At 42.4% G+C, this 20151-nt stretch overlaps 2 protein-coding genes across 7 annotated transcripts; both read left to right on the top strand.

Annotated features, from left to right (window-relative positions):
- The first annotated feature begins 33 nt into the window (after positions 1-33).
- Positions 34-12399, top strand: LOC121356474 (caspase-8-like). 6 transcript variants are annotated; one of them, XM_041472939.1, is made up of 9 exons: positions 1650-1741; positions 1828-1989; positions 5209-5538; positions 5739-5844; positions 6868-7006; positions 8446-8534; positions 9188-9299; positions 10362-10851; positions 11563-12399. In XM_041472939.1, the coding sequence occupies exons 3-9, from the start codon at positions 5228-5230 to the stop codon at positions 11693-11695; spliced, it is 1380 nt and encodes a 459-aa protein (XP_041328873.1). In that variant the 5' UTR covers positions 1650-1741; positions 1828-1989; positions 5209-5227; the 3' UTR covers positions 11696-12399. The 6 variants fall into 6 exon arrangements, with proteins under 6 accessions (XP_041328875.1, XP_041328870.1, XP_041328872.1 ...); XM_041472941.1 differs by lacking the exons at positions 1650-1741; positions 1828-1989 and adding an exon at positions 34-1518 and having other exon boundaries at positions 5311-5538; XM_041472936.1 differs by lacking the exons at positions 1650-1741; positions 1828-1989 and adding an exon at positions 34-1518.
- A 2940-nt stretch (positions 12400-15339) lies between these two features.
- On the top strand, positions 15340-20030 carry LOC121356691 (caspase-8-like). The gene is made up of 7 exons (XM_041473382.1): positions 15340-15665; positions 15918-16023; positions 17178-17313; positions 17403-17515; positions 18026-18164; positions 18678-19179; positions 19463-20030. Exons 1-7 carry the CDS (start codon positions 15358-15360, stop codon positions 19596-19598), a joined length of 1440 nt encoding a protein of 479 aa, XP_041329316.1. The 5' UTR covers positions 15340-15357; the 3' UTR covers positions 19599-20030.
- The last annotated feature ends 121 nt before the right edge of the window (positions 20031-20151 follow it).

Here is a 20151-nt window from a genome sequence, read left to right as displayed (position 1 = left end):
AATACTTTAAAGATAAGATAGGAAAGAGTACTGTCTAGTGCTATTGGGTGCCATTTCTAGCTTGCACTATTTTTAGGAGGGGAGTTTTGCATCACACAGAACATTGAAATGCAGCCAGTTTTCCAAAACATGATGGTCCCTTTATGATAATGAAGAAGTCACATTTATGCCACAGATAAGAAAAATGTTTCATTCTTTAGGGGAAAATATAACACTGTGATGGAATTGTGAGGTTTCTGGCTTGCAGTTACTGTTCAGACTTGATGCACTCATTTTGTATGTTTAGGAAACAAATTTTTATCAGTCTGGAGTAACCATTGACTTTGTTTTGTTGGATCTTGTTTTCATTTTTAGTTTGGTAGACAGGGAATGCCATCATGTTCTCTTGCTTTTTCTGTAGAGACTTCTGTCTGGGTAATCTCCAGTGAAATCATAGATAAGTAAAGGCAATCAGAAGAGTCTGAGCTTACTGAGCCTTGCGTTCCGTGGGGGGAGGGATCCACCCTTGTGAAGTGTGAAAGACTGGTAAAGTCTGCCTTGTTCATGAGAAGTTTGTGTAAACAGTTTACACTACCCCGATTTGGACTATTTAGTGTATTTCACTTCTGTGTGTTGAGGGCTGTGTTTGTGTGGCTTCAGAGTGTAATACCTGGGTGCATGCAGTGGTACTTGTCAGCACCAGCCCAAAGGCAGGACAGGCTGGAACTGGAGCTGCCATCCAGCCACTTGGGCATTTCTGAGTGATCTCCTGCAGGGTGTTGTGAGATGGAAGTTTGCAACTCTTGGGGAGAGTGGGTCAGTTTTGTACAACTCAGGTATTCATCAGTCCCTGCTGTCCACACTGTACACCTTTCCTGTAACTCCAGTGATACAGAGCTGTGCCAGAAAGAAACTGGTCACAAACGCAAACAAACAAATGTGGTTGGTTGCTCGTGGGGCTTACTGGTAGCATACAGACTCATGCACGTGTGCACTCTCCACCTACAGAATTAAGGAAGGGTTGTGTCTTGTGCAGCCCCTGCATAGACAGATTTAAGTGGAACTAGTGTAAAAAGTCTTCTAGGGAAGTTGCTGTCTTGGCAAGATCATGATCTTCAAGTGGTAATTAAGTTTCCTGGTATCCTGTCCCTTGTGTCATTTCCGTGCAGGAGCTGTGTGTCCCGCCTTGTTACAGTTGCTGAGCAGGCAAGAAGCTGCAGCAGTTTTCCTGCCTCAAGATCACCCTTTCCAGGGAGATGAAGTTTTGGCAGGCTGTACAAGGAAAATATTGGGTCACTGAGACGGTTCTGGAGGAAACCAGAGTGCAGGGGAGCGGAGGGGAAAGGACAAACTGTCTTTAATAAAAGGACAGTAACTTTTCCAGGAAGGGCGAGAGGAAGAAATCAAAAGTGAAACTAATAGAACCAAAAGGGGTGGACCTTCCAGCTGCTGATTGAGAGGAGAAGCCATTATCTATTTGTCATAGTGCATATCACGGCACGGTGGCTCTTTCAGACTGCAACTGAAGTCTTGGTTCAGGTAAGACACAGAAGAAATTATGGAGGGAAAGAGATGCTGAGACTTGGAATGACATGGAGACAAACATTTTGGACCTGAAAATGAAAGAGTGCTTGTGGTGTTCCTCTGTGCTGTTCCCAGCCTTTGGATGATGGTGCAGTTCCTGCCAGTGAAACAAAGTTTTCTGATCTTTCACTGGAGTGTGCCTTTTGGAAGGAATTTATATGCCTCATTCTATCAACGGGTACGGTATAGTTTTGAGTTTGTAAAGATAGATAGGTTGAAATCCATGAACAATTGTTTTCATTGCAAAATTTTAACAAATTTCAGCACTCCTAACTCTCTTCATCATGCTGCCTTGAATGTCTCCTGAGAGCTGGTAGCCATACTGAGTGCTGTTTTATTTCCTGCTTCGTGGAAGATTCCAGCGACTTGCATGCTGGGAACCTTTTCATTGAAGGCTAAATTTTTTACTTTGAAGAGAGCAAAGATGTAAGAAGTTAATTTTGTTCAAATTCTCCTCTAAATGGGGAAGTATATTACATAAATAATTTAAAAAGAATGTTTAGTTGTTGATTTCCCTGCATTTACTGAGTGCCGCTACTGAATTTGGTGCTAATAGTTGTTGTTTTTCTAAATCAAAAAAATATCTTCCTGTTAAAAATAAACTGGAATGAGTTGGAGAGGGACTTCAGAGAAAGGGGGTAAGTCATGGCAGATCTGGTGACATGGCAGGGCAGTGGGACTGAGATATTTTAAATGAAAATATCTCTCACTGTTTTTTAATTAGAATTTGTGTATGAAAGCAAATGTGCTGAGCTGTGCTCTGTGCTAGAAAGCACTAGGTATGCTGCTTAGTTGTTGCTGTAAAACAAGAGCAAAACCTGATTACTTCACGGCTTGTTTACCATTTTTTTCTCACAAGTTCTGTAATAATCAGTTCTCTGAAAATGGAAGTAGCTGAAGTAGGGATCTCCTGCTGTATTAGAATTTTATTCCATTGTAACATATTTCTTGGAAGTCATGTGACAATACCGTATTGTAAAAAAGCAGACTCTTCCTGGAACTTTAGAGACTGGCTGTCTCACTTTCTTCAGAGTTGTTCTCCCATGTAAGTGATTTAAAATTACTACTACAATTAATATTATTTTTACTGGTATCAATTGTGCCTTTAAGTTAGCGAACTGGGAGAAAAAGACAGTGTCACTTAAATATTGTTTTAATTGTGCATCCCTGTAATTACAGACAAGTTTAAATGTAACATATAGGTGGCACATCTCTTCTAACTGCAATGATTTCATGGGTTTGAAACTTACAGCCTTTGAGAAATAAAATGAAAATTCTCTTTACAAGAAAGATTTACTTCTATAAGCAATATCTCTTGTATCTTAAATTAAATGCATGATTTATGTGAGAAAGAAGATAATTTCATAGCTACCTACCAAGAAAATATTATTCTTTCTGGTGTGGTTATAGAAATATAAAGTCAGGTAATCACTGAATTGTGAGGTTAAGCACATTCAGATACTACTGGTTTATATGGGCTGAAGGATATGGATTCTTGCCTGTTCAAAAGTTTGGTTTGAATGGATCTAAAGAAAACAGTATTTTGGGGCAGAACACAAATTGTATGTGCTGTGTCACATGTTTCACTGTTTATCAGTTTACTTGAAATGCAAAGGTTTAAGATTCAGTTGTACATTTACTAGATTCAGTTGTACATTCACTCTTGCTAACCTACACAATGCTGACCAAGGGCGTGCCACAAAAAGCTCCTTTGCTGTAGAGTGGTCCTGGGAGGACAGCAGAATACAACTGTCTGCTAATTATTATTTCCAGTTATTATTTCCAGTTTCCAGCTGGGCTACCTTGGAGTACTGTTATTGAAACATTTGCAGTAGCAATAAGTAAAATGGATTCCAGTATTCCAGAAGTGTAGGAGTAGGAAATTTTCTTTTGTCATTGTCAACTTTTCTGTCTCCCACTGCCAGTGTCTATAAGACAAGAGACCTGTTCTGAATGCATTGATATAGTTTCTCTTCAGAGATTCCAAGGTGTCTGACACCTAGGGCAGAGAAAGTAAAATGGCAAATGGGTCTCTTAGTAGAAGCAAGTGCAGACAGGTCCTTTAAGTGCCAGCTGTAGGCTGATTTGTCTCAAACATTCTGAGCATTGCCACAGGAGAGGTGTGATCGGGGAGAAGGTCCTGAGGCAGTGGGGCTGAGCCAACTCTCTGCTCCACCCTGAGACTCGTGCTCCATCCCCCAGCCCAGCTCACTTCCTGAGGAAAGGCTGGCAGTGCACACGTGAACAAAATGCACAAGTCTAATTTAGATAATGGGCATGCACCAGGTTAACTCCAGCAGGACAAGGACTGGGCACCCAGTCCAGCAGGACAAGGACAAGGACAAGGACACCCCCTCCCCTCTTCATGCCCTCTCTGTTCTCTCTCCATCTCCAGACAAAACATGTGGCAGCATCATCACAGAATCTAACACTGGGGATATTATTTGCTGTCTTCTCTTTCTTGGCTTGCAGAGCTATAATATTTTACCCCATATTCCATTCTGAAGTTTGTTGTGGGAGGGAGGAGCTTGTGGAGATTTTTGTGGCTCGGGAGCCAGCACCTTTTGAGGAGTTTGTTGTGGGAGTTGTAAAGTGTATTATGCAAAATTAAGGGCTTGTTAGCCTCCCCTCTTGTGGGGAGTGTATTGTATAAATTTAAGGGCAGGTTAGCCAATACCTTTTGAGTTTAAATATTGGGCTGGTTGCCGCAGTTAAGAAGATGGTACAATCAAGCAATGAGAGCTCCTGACACATGTCCAGTGTCTTTGTTCAGCTTGACAAGAGTTTATAACAGACACCAACATGCCCATGGGTTGTCTCATCAGTGGAGGCAGGTCCCTTAAGTGTCGGGGGGATAGCTGGAAGGCTTGGTATTTTCTAACTTCCTTTTGTGCTCAAAAGTTGAATCCATAAGCCTAATTTAATATTTCTAAAGCTGATGGAGAACTTGGAGGAGAAGGGAGGATTCCCTGCTCAGTGAAACAGATAGCTTGATGAGAATTATTCTGGCCTTTTAAAAAGGGTTTACATGATCTGTATTTGCTTTTAATATTATAAATTAATTGAGAGCTGGGAACTGAGTTTTACTTGATGCAGATAAACCAAAACAGGAAGAGGTGCTTTGGGTATGCTGGCCAGAAGCAGTATAAAAAGGACAGAGAAGCCAGATAGCTTAAAGTAGCTATACTAATGTGGACTCTTAGTCCTGTTAGGGTGTAAAATTTTGCAGTCTCATTTATTACACAGTTTCTATTCCAGACTGGCAAGTGGCTGTTTCTCCCAAATGGTATCAAACTTAAAAAAAAACCCCAAACCCAAAGAAAACCAGCAGCAGCCTGCCAGGATTGTACATCCTGTACATTGGTACTTCCCACTGTCTAGACACACCATAAGAAGCAAGAATTATCTATGACTTTCTCTGCTAATGTCACTTAGTACAGAGGTTTCAATATCCTTTGTTAAGTCCAGAGAACTGAAGGAGCTAAGCATCAAAGCTACGATAGCAAGACAGCCTCTCTCTATTGAAATACTTGTGATTGCATGCATTTATTTTGGGCTGTTCTTCATGATGTGATACCTCTTACATAAATCGTGTTGTTGCACTAGTCTTACTGACAAATGAAATCAACTGCTGCTTGTGTTTAGATCCAAATCCTGATGTGAAATGAGTACAGAATTCCACAAACTGCTTTTTGAAATTTCTGAGGCTTTGGTGACAGACGAACTGGCAGCTCTTAAATTCCTCAGCCTGGACCATGTCCCCAGAAGGAAGCTGGAAGCCATCCATGAACCCAAGGCCTTCCTTGAAGTGCTGCAGGAGAAAGACATGATCGGGGCAGGGAATCTGTTCTTCCTGAAGGAGCTGCTCTACCGGATCCATCGGATCGACCTCCTGACTGCCCACCTGGGCTCCAGCCGCGAGGAGATGGAGAGAGAGCTGCAGGTCCTGGGCAGGGCACAGGTGTCAGCTTACAGGTAAACACGGCAGCATGCAGAATGCAACAGTTCAGTGTCAGCTGCCTTTTCTGTCTGCACTGTTGTCTTGTGAATATCCCAGCATAACTGTGTTCATTACACATGAATTCGTGCCATTGTGAGTTTTACATTTTGCAGTTCAAATGTTTAATTGTGGTGTTCACTTCTTTCTTGAAGGTCTCTCTATTGTTTATTGTCAGGCAACTGCTGTATGGAATTGCAGAGGACTTGACTTCAGAAGATGTCAGAAGTGTGAAGTTCCTGCTCCAAAAACAACTACCAAAGACCAAGCTCCAGGAAAATGCTGTATGAAAAATGGTCTTGAGAAGTTTTTTGCAAGGATAGTTCAGAGTCCTCTAGTTCTTGTAAGAAGGGAGGAAAGAGAAAGCAGTCTGCTCTCATGAAAATCTGGTTTGAAAGAATTATGATGTTAGCTAATAGCTGCGTGTGAAAGAATGGATCCTTATTTTTTGCATTGTATCTTTGCCTTTTTTGCTCTCCTGATTCTATTTTCTTTCCACCACCTGTCTCTTTAATCTTACCTTCTTGTAAAATCCATCAGGCTCTTCCTTTAATCTTTGCTTGGCATTTATAAGACAAATGTCTTTATAAGACATGTGCTATACCTAAGAAGAGTGATGTTTGCTAAAGGAAAAACAATGTTTTGGAGACAGAAAATCAAGTTCTAATGTGAGTTGAACCACAATTTTTTTTGTGTCAATGGGTAAATTTTCTTCTTTATTATAATGTGGAGTAGCAACACATTGTTAACTTTCCCGCAAAAGTATTAAGAGATTGGGTGAGCTAGTTTAATATTTGTAATGAGCTATGTTATAAAAATTATTGGTATTATTAAGAACCTTCCTTAAAAGTCCTATTTGTATTGTGGCACGTAGAGGAAAATTAGCAGATTTACCTCCAACTTGGTGGACAATAGAGCTTTAATAAACAAAATAAGTGCTGAACAGCTTTTCTGTGATAAAAAATGGAAAATAGCATAGCTGAAGGACTTAGCAGCACTCCATCAGAACACAAAGGCACAACAGGATGTTATCATCATCAGTGCTTTGTACTCCTGAAACAAAGCAGGATAGCCTAGTTACAGGCAATTTCTAATTGTCCTCCTTTAACCTTAGTGACAATGGGTTTATTCAGTTGCATTGCATCTTGACCCTTGCTTAACGAGTTTTGGAGGAAAAAGCAATAGGTCTTTAGCTGTCAGTTTCTGAGAATGAGGACGTTGTCTTCTGCCCTGTTGCAGAGCTGCCTGATACTGTGGTTATCAAAGGTCACTAGATGAGTTTGGGTTATGTGTTTTTGTTTTACCAGTCAATGTTGCAGGTCTTTCTGGAAATGGAAATAAATGGGATAATTAAAGAAGATAACCTGACAGTGCTGAAAGATATATTACAGAGATTTAGAGCTGACATAAAGAAAAAAATTGATGCCTATGAAGAAGGAAAAAAAGGTAAATTTATTTAAGCTGTTTAAGAACAGATCTAGGGTCTTTTATGGGTTTTATGGCTCCATCCTTGGCAGCTTAGAAGTCCAGTGGTAAGGTAGAGACTTTGTGGTACCCTAGGACAGGCAGAACAGCTCTGGAGAACTCTGATTTCTGAAGTTTGCTGCTTCATTATCCCATCATGGATTCTTGTATCTATCCTTGAAGTATGTTCTGTCCCTTGTAAATGCCCTTCTTCTGCCTTCTCTTTGCCTTAAATGCAATTTCTCTGTTCAGGAAAAGTGCAGTGCTGGTTTTGGACCAGCAAAACTTCCAAGTCACTGCAAGAGACAGGAAAGGACAGGTGACTTAGGGAAACCTGTGCTGGGAGATTGTCAGCACTACCTTCTGTTAGCCAGGCTCTTTGCTCTTAGTCAAAGGGAAGTCCTTGAAAACGAGTCACATGGATAAAGTGTTACTTTCTGTAACCAGATGGGAAATTTCAAGGACTTCAGTATATCCTGGCTGTTGCAGCTGAGGTGGTGCTTTCTGGCACCACAGCTGGGTGCTCCTTTGGAAAACAGGATGTTTCAGTCAATAGCAACTTTCTTCTGAACAACTGAGGTCGTGAGTTTCCTCAGATACATTTAAGCAGTCCATGCAGTACCCTGCAGAGCTACCAAACAGTTCTCCCTGCATGTCTTTGTGCTGCTGTCCTCTGCTGTGTCTCTAAAAGAGCAGAAGATAATTGCCGAGGTAGGCTATTGCCAAGCAAGTCCCGTGTTGGGGAATGGCTTTCTAGTAGTATTGTTATTATTCTGTCCTCTTGATAAGTAGAGAAAAAAAAACATGTTATGTAGAGCCCTGACAATTAAATTTAACTTAAACATGTTTTTGTAACTTGTAAAATGAGTACTGTGATTTTGTTTCCTTGATTAGAGTAATGGATTTGAAAATGTCTTAACATTTTTTCAGGAAGTTGTATTCAAAGAAGTGCTCTGAGGAGATTTTTCATTATGCTGGTATTTTGCATCCTTGCATCCACTCACTCAGTAAAGTTCTCTGGAGAGGGAACAGTAGCCTCAGAAGTAAATGGACCAGCATTTTGTGCTATTGTACAAAAATGGGTCTCCTCTTTCACTTATATATCCCACAGCTGAGAGGCTGGTGAATGGCTTGCCTGGGAGGACTACTCACATTCAACCTTTTATTATCTGTATCTTGCTACCAGTAAAAGAACAGAGGAGCAGAGAAGCAGTGGAGCACAGCCCTGCATGGCTTCTGTAACAACCAGTAGTCTGAAACTGGAGCCAAGCTTGGCCCAGCTCTCCAAAATGCTGGTGTCTCACTGGTGTGAAAACCCGCTCCACCTCACTCCTTGTTCTGGCTTTTTGAGTGTTGAAATATGCACAGTGGAAGATTTATCCTTGTGGTTTTAAAATGTTTCTTTATGTTCTCCTTCTTAGAAAATTATTCCAGGGAAGAAGTCCGCTATCCTGTGTCTGTGTCTGTGTATCCAGAGGAACAAGGAGCAGAGGGGGAGGCAGAAAAACAGGTGAGAAATACCTCAAGAGTACCTTTAAAGTATTTATCCATCTCCTGGGAGAGGGAGCATAAATTCATAACACTAAGCAGGTGGAACAGCCAGGATGGAGGGGTAGGCCTTGGAACAATTCCTATTTTCCAAACAAGACCGAGCCTTCTTTGTGGGGACCTGGTTGTCAGCAACCCTTTAAGCAAGATATGAACAAACAGTTGAGTGAAGAAACCAATCTTAATGATAATGGAGACTGGGACATTAAAATCCTGGCCAGGATACTCCTGGATAGATGTGAAGAGAATAGCAGAACCCCCCTACCTCACTGGAATTGCAAAAGGACCCTCAGAGGAAATGGTGGGGTGCAGGAACTTTTCCTATGCATATGAAAATTTGTGTTTCTGGATCCTTTCCCCCATGTCAAAGTCATATCCTGACCAAAGAGAGAGAGGAGGAGGGGTTCAGGCAGACAATGTAAATTTCTCTCCTCTGTAGCTAAATTGTATCCTTGGGCTTTTCTTTCTTGTTTCTTGGCCTTTGTGATTTCATTTTGTACTTAGATAATGATGGACCAGAAATCTGTATATAGTGTATTTCTCTTTTGAATGCTTGGCTCTGCTTTCCTACCTGCTTTTTTGTTGTTGTTGTTGTTGTTTGTTTTGTTTCTGCAGCATGGGAAAATATATAAGATGAAAAATAACCCCCATGGTTACTGCTTAATTCTTAACAACCACATTTTTAGAAATCCACGTTACAATAGAGAGGGAACATTGCAAGATGGAGGTAAGTATTTTTTACTTCTTATCTTACTTCTTTACTTTTTAAATCCAATTATTGGTTTGGGTTTTTTCCTCTGATAATTCTCGAAAACAATTATCTAATCTTTGCTGTGAAGAAGAATCATGTCTATGGTACTCCTTGGCCTCCAGAACAGGAGTGACAGTCATGGTACCAACTGGAAATATGTACTTTCAACATTTAGCTGATGGCTTAAAGAATTATCTACTTTTTGTTCTAGGAAAAAGACATTGTCTTAATTGGTTGTATGTACAACTAGAGAAAAAGTGATTATTATTCCACCTTTCCAATTCTTGATTGTTTTCAGTTCTTAGCTATCATAGAAAAATATTTTAAGTCCTCAAATTCTCTTAAATGCTCAAATAAATGCTCTGTAACTTTCCTAAAGCCTGTCTTTCTGCAATCACTTTTAAGATAAACAAGAGTAAAAAAGTAAAGTCAGATTCCTGAAAGGACATGTCACAGATATTTTAACTCCATCCAGCCCATTTACAAGCTGTTTTCTTCCCAGCTACTTCCTCTCTGCCACACAACAATTAGGCCACCCTTTGCTGAGAAGTCTTCATAGCATTTGTGAGCAAGTTACTTTGATTCCCCTCTTGCTGCATCAGCCATTCTCACAGAATGAGGGACCTTACTTCACTTAAGAGTGGCAGAATTTGTCATTCTAAAGAGGTGGCACTTCTTTAACTTGCCAAGTGTTGTTAGGCATCTGAGACTACTATGCAATGCATAGTTAAAGCTTGCTTTAACACAATAAACTTCACTAATTTGTGCCAATACAACATACAATCTGAAACCTGTTTTTGTTTTAGCCAGCATGATACTTAACCCAGTTGTGTTAAAGAAAAAAAAAAAAAAATTAGGCAAATAAGGCATTTGGGTTTTTCTAATAGGATTTGGCAGGCTAAGAGCCAGTCAGGTGATTTTACTGGTGGGATCTGAACACTTCTGCTAGTATCTGATCTACTACACAGACACTGATGTTTCAGCATCTTCCCTGTCACTGTGTATGTTTAATAAATTCCTTCTGATTTTTTCCCCCAGAGGCTGTGAAGAGGGTCTTTAAGTGGCTTCAGTTTGAGACAGTTGAGTATATGGATCTAGAAGGAAAAAAAATATATGAGACAATTAAAGAATACAGCAAGAAAGATCACAGAAATATGGACTGTTTTGTTTGCTTCATTTTCTCCCATGGTGAAAAAGACAAAATAAAAGGTGTTGATGATGAATGCGTAAATATTGACGATTTAGTCTCCTGCTTCACTGGAACTAATTGTCCTTCTCTTGCTGGCAAACCCAAGGTGTTTATTATCCAGGCTTGCCAAGGCTCTGTACGTCATCCATCTGTTGCAGTAGAATCAGACTGTTCTGGACCTCTTGAGGTGGATGCTAGTCCTTTGACTTCCATTCCTGATAAGGCTGATATTCTGATTGGCATGGCCACAGTGGAGGACTACCTGTCCTACCGCAGTCGTAGGACTGGCAGTGTTTACATTCAATCCCTCTGTGAGAAGATGGAGTTGCTTTGCCCACAGTAAGTACTATTTCTAATTCTTGTACATTTAGAGTATTGCAGATGTGCATACTTAAGCATGCTGTGCTGAAACACACTGGTTTGCATTTGTGCAATTAATGCTTTTCCCATTCAGGACAGTGGAGAACAGTATTTATTTTGAGATTGGGCACTGTTAGTCTTCTACAGATAAGTCAAAGTGACGTGCCCTGGTTTTCCTGTGACAAAACCAGGGTTGTAACGCTGCAATGTTACACACAAAGAAGTGTGTATAAGTGTGTTTTTTAACCTTTTTTGACTGATAATTTTTTTTTCTTCCAATGACACCTGACTAGAGGTGAATTTGTTGAGTGATTACACAAACAAAACCCCCCAGTGTTGTGCAGGCATAATTTTCCTTGTGCCTCCCACCCATCCCCTCATAAACTTCATTTAGAAAATATGGCGTCCAGAAGAGTGGAGAATTTATACGTTTGTTTCATCTTGGCGACTTGTTTCATCTTCTCTTCTGGCTGTAACCAGAGCAATGCTACATGGGAGTTGCTTTTATTTCCCCCAAACACACTGAATTCTGTGGTTATTCAGTGGAATGTGCAATTTCAGTGGCATTAGGGTGAGGAAGATACAAGCCTTCCCTGGGATACCACTTTACTGGGGCAAACACACATCACCTTCTTGGCCGAGTTGCAAGTACAGTGTGTTTCAATGTAACGTCTCTTCTTTCTGTTCAAGGCGCGAGGATCTCGCAGCCATCCTGACAGAAGTGAACAATGAAGTGGCAAAAAGAGAATTAGAAGGATCTAAGCAGATGCCAAAGATAACATCAACACTACTGAAGAAACTGATCTTTGAAGTTCCACAATGAAAAGCAGACAAGAATACACTCAGTTAGGAATGACATCTGGGCTTTGACAGGGAAGAGAATTTACATAAGAAATTATCTGGATCTGTGTAGTAGTCCCAGCCCTTTAAGGAGGCATAGGACCTAAATTTTCCAACTTCCACATTGAATCAGTCTTCCAATACCTGGATCTGTAATGGTCGGGTAAGGCTGTGGAAAACTACAGATCATCAGGCTTTTTGTCCTGCAGAAGAAGTGGAGTATGTTCAATCTGGGTTTCGAGTGAGAAAGGACTTTCAACTAGTACTGTAAAAGTCATTGGAATTGTCAATGTAGTCCCATTTGTGTCTAAGTCCCTAAAATATGCAAAAAAAGAACAGATTCAGAAAGTTGGATGCATTCCCAAGCAGCATGTGTAAGGCTGTAACTACCTTACCCAGAGGTGAATCGTTGTATGTCTTTGGAAGCTATAAATGGTCATGGAAAATAACATCCTGCTCCAGAAGGACCAAAACCCCATGATTATGTTAGTTTGGTTCTTTTCTTCTAAATATTTGGTTGGTTTATGTCAATCATTTACTTGAATAAGCAGCGCAACTATGTAAGTTTTTCAGTAATAAAGCTTCTCACTTCTCTATTTCTCAGAGCTCTCAGGGCACAGTGTGTCTTGAATGACTGTAGAATACTGGAAGGAAGTTCTGTAATCGTGTTCCTGTTAGAATAAATTCTCCTGGTTTTTATATCACCTCAGTCTGTGGCGTTTTCCTCTCTTGGAAGAACTTTCTGAGGGACAGTCAGCATGACAAACACTGTTAACCCACAAAAGTAATTTTGTTCTTGTTGGAGTGTCGGCAGCCACCCTAAGGGGCAGCAGCTGGACAGACGGTAGGAAAGAATAAGTTCAAGACTGTCGTGATAATGGCAGCTGATGCCAGTAGGGCCATTCAGTAACTGCTTCCTCTGTGAGAAACTTGCTGGAAGGTGGCAGCTGCTCCAGAAGTGAAACTACATCTACAGCATTTGTTTCTTGCATTTCTGTGTCAGAGTTCAATACACTCAGAACAAGTTCTTTCAGCTATTTTACATGAGAAGGAATTGGATATCAAATTTAATTCTTTGGTATCTCTGGGGATACACAGGATTTTGGCTTGGTAGGGTAAGATAGCTACATAGGTGTGCTATCCATCATGACCCTGGACATTCCCAGTCATGGTGGAACATAGGTGGAAGCCAGCTCAAGCCAACTGTTCTTTTCAAAGTTTAAATATTTGATCAGTTGTCCAGGTTTTGTACTTTTATGTTGGGTTGGAGTGAGCCACATATCCACACCCTCCATGGTGGTCTGGCTTGCTCAAGAAGACATTATTCCTTGTTAATTGTCTTGGGGTACCTGATGATTCACAGGTGCAAATATCTCCTCTAAAACTAAGGTCACTCTCCAATCCTGATGTTGAGGTAAATTGGACTTCCTTTATTATCTGTTCTTCCCTGAAATGGTGTGGGTTTTTTTGTCCTTCTCCTCTGAGCTGTCCTTCACGGGGGGGGGGGGGGGGGGGAGGGGGCTATAGAGGGTGCTGATCAGTCACACCCTGTGATTTAAATTGATTTGATTTGGTATTTTATTCTGCCTATTAAAATCCAGCTATCTCCATAGTTCACCATTATCACTTGTGGATGAAGACCTACTAGGAGGAAGAGAAAACCCCATCAAAATCCTTTAAAGAACCACAGAACAGCCATACTGTGAATTTATATGTAGATCATGCAGCAATCAGGCAAGGAGAAAACACACTTTGAGTTTTGCAGTTCTGAGCAAAGTGTGGCTGGTGGGTTATTTGCACGGTTTTGTGTTCCTCCCACAGAGCTGAGTGGTAAGAAGGAAGTTGGTTCTGCAATTTCCTGACTGTTTTTTCTCTCTAGTAGAAGCTAGACAACAGCGAGGGGCAATTACTTTTTCTCTGTGAAGGTTCTCAGCTTTGCTTTTTACTTTGCCTTTTCTTTTCTCCTGGCTCATGGCTGAGAAGCCAAACCAAGCCAAAAGCCCAGCACTTAATTCTATTTTGTTTTCAGACAGCAGAAGCACTGCCACCAGAAAGTGGGGCCAGAAGTCTGGTAGGAAAGAAAAGTGGATGAGTTCAAGTCCTGCAGACTTGAACTGAAAGCAGGCAAGATCAGAGTGGTGCTATTTGAAAAGGAAAACACTTACAAGAATTGGAGAGGACTGTTAGCTAAAGAAGAAATAACACTGTCCAGGGGCATGAGTCCTTGCCCAGACATTCACATTTTGCTACCTATTCTTTCAGTTTAACAGCAGTGTTGAGTGTTCAGCCTTTTTATTCTGATCCCTAAAAAATGTGGGCATATTCTCTCAGAAATTATTCAAATCTGCCTCTTTTCAACTAGAGATATTTCAAATGATGAACAGAGAATGTCATGTGTAATCTTCAATGACTTCTTTGCAATGTGCTAAAAAATGTAAGTGAAATCTTTGGGAGCTCATTCATCCTGTGTGTCCTTTCTGTAAGTGTGTCTTTGCTTGTCACTCTGTTCTGTTATTGTCAGCGACTGGAACTCCCCAGGCCACAAACATGGGCTGGCTCTTGTGGATGCCAGCCATACATGGAATGTTATCCTGGACACTTCTCCTGAGCTTGGCCTAAGTCTTCTAGGTTAATTTTGTATGTGTAGCCACTTTGCGTTCAGGCCTGACTTGTCCAGGTGAGTGCAAAGATGGATCCGTACGTCCTTAGAACAAGATAGGAAGATCTTGTTCTAACATGTCTTGAGGAGAGGTCAGCTTATGGCCTGTTGAAAAGTGCCTTGATTTTTGGATTCCTTCCACCTTTGACCCAACTTGCCATGCATATAGTAACCAAATATCTTGCACAGGGGTTTGAACATTGATAAGGCACTTCTAGGATAACAATGTAGAGATTTCTGTTTAATATATTGTTAAAGTGTTTTTTTTTACTAGATTTTTGGGAAAGGGATGCTGGTTTCAAATCAGTGCGTAGCAAGAACATTGGTTCTTTATTGAACAGTATGGATGTACTGAGGGTTGCTGTCTGGCTCAAAGTGAGCATTAAGGTGTTACGGTTCATTTTCAAACGGATGAAATTCCAGCTGGTAAAATCTCTCCCCTCCTGTTGTGAAATACCATCTATCCATAGTGCTGCACCAGAAGGTGAAGTGGAGGCGGTGCAGCATCCCAGGGCCCTTCTCCACGGCGCAGTGCCTGCTCCTGTTTTGGAACTGTCCTGAGCAAATGCGGGACGGGTGCGAAGGGAGCTGTTTTCCATAGCTGTTGGCTGTTCGGGGCCGAACGTCCGCAGGGAGGGAGCTGCCTTTTCTGACAGCAGCCCAGAAGGCTCGCAAGGAGGAAGGCGAATCAGTGGTGTTATAAAGCTCCTTCTCCTTGTATTAAAATCGCAGTGGTTTGGCCTGGGAACTATCGAGAGGCGACTGCAGGAAAAGCCCGGGCAGAGAGAGACCTTTGCATCCGCACTACCCGGTTCGGTTTCCTCAAGAATGGGCTCAAGAACAGGCGGAATTGCGAACCGGCACGGCCCAAGACACACCATTCCTCAAGGAACTGCGGGATGTTTCGCTCCGGAAGTTTAAATCCAGCGGGAAGCACCACCCCGGGTCGAGCTCCGCCCTCCGTCCTGCGCGGCAGCGGCGCGGCCATGGAGCTGCCCCGGGGGCGGCTGCTGGCGGTCAGCGACGAGCTGGACGGGGCCGAGCTGGCGGCGCTGAAGTTCCTCTGCCGGGACCACGTCCCCTGGAGGAGGCTGGAAGCCGTCCGGACCCCTCACGACTTGTTCGAAGTGCTGCAGGAGAAGGGCGAGCTGGAGCCGGGGAACCTGGCCTTCCTCAGGGAGCTGCTCTACCGCATTGGGCGGATCGACCTCCTGGTTGCCCACCTGGGCTCCAGCCGGGAGCAGGTGGAGAGGGAGCTGCGGGCGCCGGGCGCGGCGCGGGTGCCGCCCTTCAGGTGGGTGAGGGCGCCGGGCTGGGCTGGCCCGGCTGCCCGCCTCCTTCTGTCCGGGACAGCCGTCACCTCCTCTCAACGCCGGGCTGAAGGGTTTGATTGCAGGCGGTCCTGGGCCTTGTGTCCTCCATCTCAAACGGGAAAAAAGGGGAATATGTGCTGGGGGGACAGTAGACAAGAGGAGCGGTGCAATAGTACGGAGTTAAGTTGTGCTTGGAAGTACGATCAAAGAACGCCCTCCACTTCTTTTTCTAGATACTTGCTCTTTCAGCTGTATGAAGATGTTACCGAAGATGAGCTGATGTCTTTCAAGTTACTTTTGGCCAACGAATTGCCAAAAAGCAAGCTAATCCGTGAGACTGTAAGTATCTAATACTTTTTAAAAATTATTACTATAATCCATAGAGGCAGTTGGGTTGCTTATGGGGGAACGAGCTTTACTCTTCTTTATGGTGTCACTCTGAAGATGAAAACGCCACAAAAGGGGTGCCCCTGGGTACATATGGGACATGTTTGTGCTGGTGTCGCAAGCAAGCTTTTGCAGCAGAGTCACAGCCAGGAGTGCCAGGCACTGAGGCCATCACATCCAAGCAACACAGGGGACTCAGGGCACTCAGTGGCCTTAACCAACAAAAAATTGATAAGCACATTTACTTATCTTGCCCAACAGACTTTTTTTTTCCTTCTTTTTTCAGTCATTATCAAATATAGAAAGTGATCCACCGTGGATATTACTTTATGATTTTTTTAATGCAGAAAATACAGATCTAAGCAGCAGATTCTTCTCAAGGCTAAATCAAATGAATTAGAATTTACAAGTAGTCTTGCAGAAGATCCAGTGCTTTTATGCCATCCCAGCCTGCAGTTCTGACTCCTTGGTACTTTGTTCTGTCTAATAAAAGTTTGAGGATTTTCTTTCTTTTCTTAGAGGGGAGACTGTGAGAGCTGTTCTAGTAAATTCTTGTCGTGACCACTATGCATTGCCATTCACCAATGAATTTCTGTTTGTTGGGTCCCCTTTTGCTTCAGAGCAATCTCTACATCTCACATGATGGTGTAGATATTGCCCTGAAGCAAAAGGAGACCCAAAGGACAGAAAAACATTTTTACCCGTGCTTAAGATGGTCACTGCAGTGATTCTTCTGTTTCAGTTGAGTGCACAATAGCCACTGAAAGCTGAATGAAAGCAATCATTAAAAATATTGCTACATTCCTGTATGGCCACTGTTAGATGCCCTGGGTTAGATCTTAATAAGATCGTGGCACCTCTGAGCTACAGAAAGGAAATGAGTATGTTTTGAGATTATGTTGGTACTTAACAGTACTTGTAGGTTTTGTTGAACCAGGATTAACTGGCTCAGCTGAGCTCTCACCTGAGCTCGCAGTTAGCTGGATTGACTCTGTGGGTCACATGTGCTGTCACTGCATTAATGCTTTAGGTGCACATGCTGCAGCTTCACTCCCAGTGGCAGCATGGAGGTGCCCTAAGAGCAAACTGCCTTTTTGTTTACCCAGACAATGCTTGACATTCTCACTGAGATGGAGAAGAAGGGCCTTCTGGCGAAAGACAACCTAAGTATGCTGAACAGTGTCTGTGAAAAAATTAATATCAGCCTGTGGAACAGAATTGAAGATGGATTAAACCTGTTAGGTAAAACAGAACAAACGAGCCTCTTCCCCACAGTTATTCTTGAAGTGATGTGTAGGTATTGTACAGCACTGATCATGAATGCTTTGCAGGCCAGGAAGAAATGCTCATCACAGAGGAACAGAGGGGCACAGGATGCCCTGAGGGACATCTGGTGTCATCTGTAGCACCTGGTCCTCCTGGCAGTTTTAAAGACTCTTCCCAGGTAAGTTAATTTATTTCTTAGAAACATTATAAGTTTATCTTAGAAGAACTCACCCCTCCATGAAGTGAACAGTTGTTCTAAGACCAACTGTTAAAAGCACTGTCTAGAAGAAGAAAAATGCGCAACTCTGCATCCTTTATTCTGAAGCTGTGTCACAGGCACAGCTGCTGCATTGTTGTACTTCAGAAATGTCTGCAAGGGTAGCAAGGTAGGCTGAGTTTATGATAACATCAATTAGGCAGTTGGCAGCTGGCTTGGCACGGAGATATGAGTGAACAGAGCACCTTGTGTGGGCTGAGCCTGACTTTGGTTGTCCAGCAGTGTGCTGTCCTGCACAGACTGCCGAAGGCAGTGGGGCAGGACACTGCCAGGCCCTGGGAGCAAAGCTGTTCAGGGAGAGCTGCCTGGAGAGGAGGCCAGCTGGCTCTGGACCCTAGTCTGCCACTCACAGCAGCTAAGGAGCACTTAGAATCCTGGTGAAGGTCTTACGCTCTTCCTCCTTCTTTTCAGCTGCTTGAAGCTTACAAAATGACCAGCCGACCCTGTGGAGTGTGCCTGATCCTGAATAATCACAATTTTGCAAAAGCTAGGGAAGGAGTGCTGGAACACAAACACATGAAGGATCGGAATGGGACAGACGTGGATGCAGGTACAGTGAATGTTGAAGATGAGTTTGTGAATCTTTAAAAATAGAAATCTTGTTTCTCTTTCTAAAGGTCTGAATTTCAGTCTTCCCTTTCTAGGATTACTTTTGTTACAGTGGCTCAGTTGGCTCTGTTTACTGTGCTGACAAGTCCTAATCAACTCGTTGAGTTTTTAGTGTCTGACACTGAACAATTCACTTGCATTTTGCAGTTTTAGTGAGGTGACTGAAACCATAAGTAGCACCCTGAGCCTGGACTTTACAAGATAGGCTAGCTTTGCATCAGCCTTATGCATACTAATTCTAAAATATGCACAAATATGCAAGGAAACCTAAGGGAACTCAGTAGAGATATGATTAGTGATTAGACTGCTAGAGTATTGTCAGATCAGGAATGTAGCTATGTGGATGTAGTCATGCAGCAGATGACCAATTATGTCTAGAAATGCAATCTGCAGTTGCAGAGTCCAACTTTCATATAATGAAATGTCTCAAATTTCCCTTCTCTTTGCTTTCCAGCGGCTCTGAGGAATGTCTTTAGCAAGCTTCATTTTAGAGTAGAAGAATATAGAGACCTGACTGCAGATGAAATCCGTGAGACTGTGAACATCTTCCAGAGTGCAGACCATGAGGACAAGGACTGTTTTGTTTGTTGTATCCTGTCTCATGGTAAAAAAGGCATTATATATGGTGTTGATGGGCAGGAAGTACCTATCAGGGAACTGACAACTTCTTTCACTGCACAGAATTGCAACTCACTTGCTGGAAAACCAAAAGTTTTTTTTATTCAGGCCTGCCAAGGTGATGCTTTCCATGAAGGTGTGACCATCGAAACAGATTCTGGAGAGCAAGATTCTTCTGTAGAGCGAGATGCAAGGTTTCAACTCGACTGCATCCCTGCAGAGGCAGACTTCCTCCTGGGCATGGCCACCCTGCAGGATTATGTCTCCTACAGAAGTCCCAGGGAGGGAACCTGGTACATACAGGCACTGTGCCAGCACTTGGAGTACAGCTGTCCTCGGTACCTATGTTTCCATAAGCTTATTTTTTCAACACCTGAATTTTCCTTCTGGATGACAGATTTAGATGCAGAGCTAGATGATATGCAGTGGGAATGCTTGCTGAGAGTGAAAACAGTGATGTAGGACAGAGCAGCATCATACAAACTGTTCAAAGCAACTTAGGGCATGACTCTGAAACCTATTAAAAACAGGAGCCGTTAGCACTAGTGTATATCAAGATAGCAAGAATGTTACTTGGCTGGTGTTAACTTCCTAACACAAACTGTACTCATGTCTTTGCAGAGGGGAAGATGTTCTCACCATCCTGACAGCAGTAAATCAAGAAGTGAGCAGAAAAACTTGTGAGCGGGACGCAAAGAAGCAGATGCCACAGCCCAGTTTCACACTGAGGAAGAGGCTCATCTTTCCTGTCAACTAAATGAGAGGGAACTGCATGGCAGAGACAGCTGCTGCAACCTGGAATTGACTGGTTTCAGAATTCGGTCAAACACAACAGACTTTCAGTGCCTGCTCTTAGCACAAGGGCAGATATTTTTGACTGAAAATACAACTAAGGAGAAAAAGCCTTAAGAAATTTGTATTAATGTATTAATTTGTATTAACACTTTATACTTGAGAGCATCTCTGAGCTGGTCTCTGATTTATCTCTGATTTATTTAGCTGATCTCTCTTAATGGTTTGCTGACTAAAATCTGCTCAGTGTCCTCTTATCAGCTGTATACCACATTGCTATTGCCTTTATAAAGTATGTTTACAAGGTAACTTTTAGAAGATGACCTTTATAAAGATTTGTGTACTTTATGCCTAATTTTTGCAAAATAAAGGGAGGAGTGCTGTAGATTTTATAGGATATTATCAGCTCACATCAGTGTGTATTGTTACTTGTCCCCATGACTTAGAATCATTCATTCTTGGTGGCTTGGTACACTTCAAGATCAAGTTAGGCATTTGTCACCTGGCACCCCCAGCAG

Source organism: Pyrgilauda ruficollis, unplaced genomic scaffold (genome assembly GCF_017590135.1).
Source record: "Pyrgilauda ruficollis isolate IOZ18807 unplaced genomic scaffold, ASM1759013v1 scaffold3, whole genome shotgun sequence".
NCBI classification, from domain to species: domain Eukaryota; kingdom Metazoa; phylum Chordata; class Aves; order Passeriformes; family Passeridae; genus Pyrgilauda; species Pyrgilauda ruficollis.
Note: the sequence above shows the minus strand (reverse complement) of the source record. Positions and strands in the feature narration are given on the sequence as shown.

Bases quoted from the DNA above. Each gene is read 5' to 3' on its own strand.
- LOC121356474 (XM_041472936.1), top strand. From the start codon at position 5,228: ATGAGTACAGAATTCCACAAACTGCTTTTTGAAATTTCTGAGGCTTTG. The intron at 5,539-5,738 runs GTAAACACGGCA...GTTTATTGTCAG, and splicing joins GCACAGGTGTCAGCTTACAG to GCAACTGCTGTATGGAATTG. The intron at 10,852-11,562 runs GTAAGTACTATT...TTTCTGTTCAAG, and splicing joins ATGGAGTTGCTTTGCCCACA to GCGCGAGGATCTCGCAGCCA.
- LOC121356691 (XM_041473382.1), top strand. From the start codon at position 15,358: ATGGAGCTGCCCCGGGGGCGGCTGCTGGCGGTCAGCGACGAGCTGGAC. The intron at 16,024-17,177 runs GTAAGTATCTAA...TTGTTTACCCAG, and splicing joins GCAAGCTAATCCGTGAGACT to ACAATGCTTGACATTCTCAC. The intron at 19,180-19,462 runs GTACCTATGTTT...ATGTCTTTGCAG, and splicing joins TTGGAGTACAGCTGTCCTCG to AGGGGAAGATGTTCTCACCA.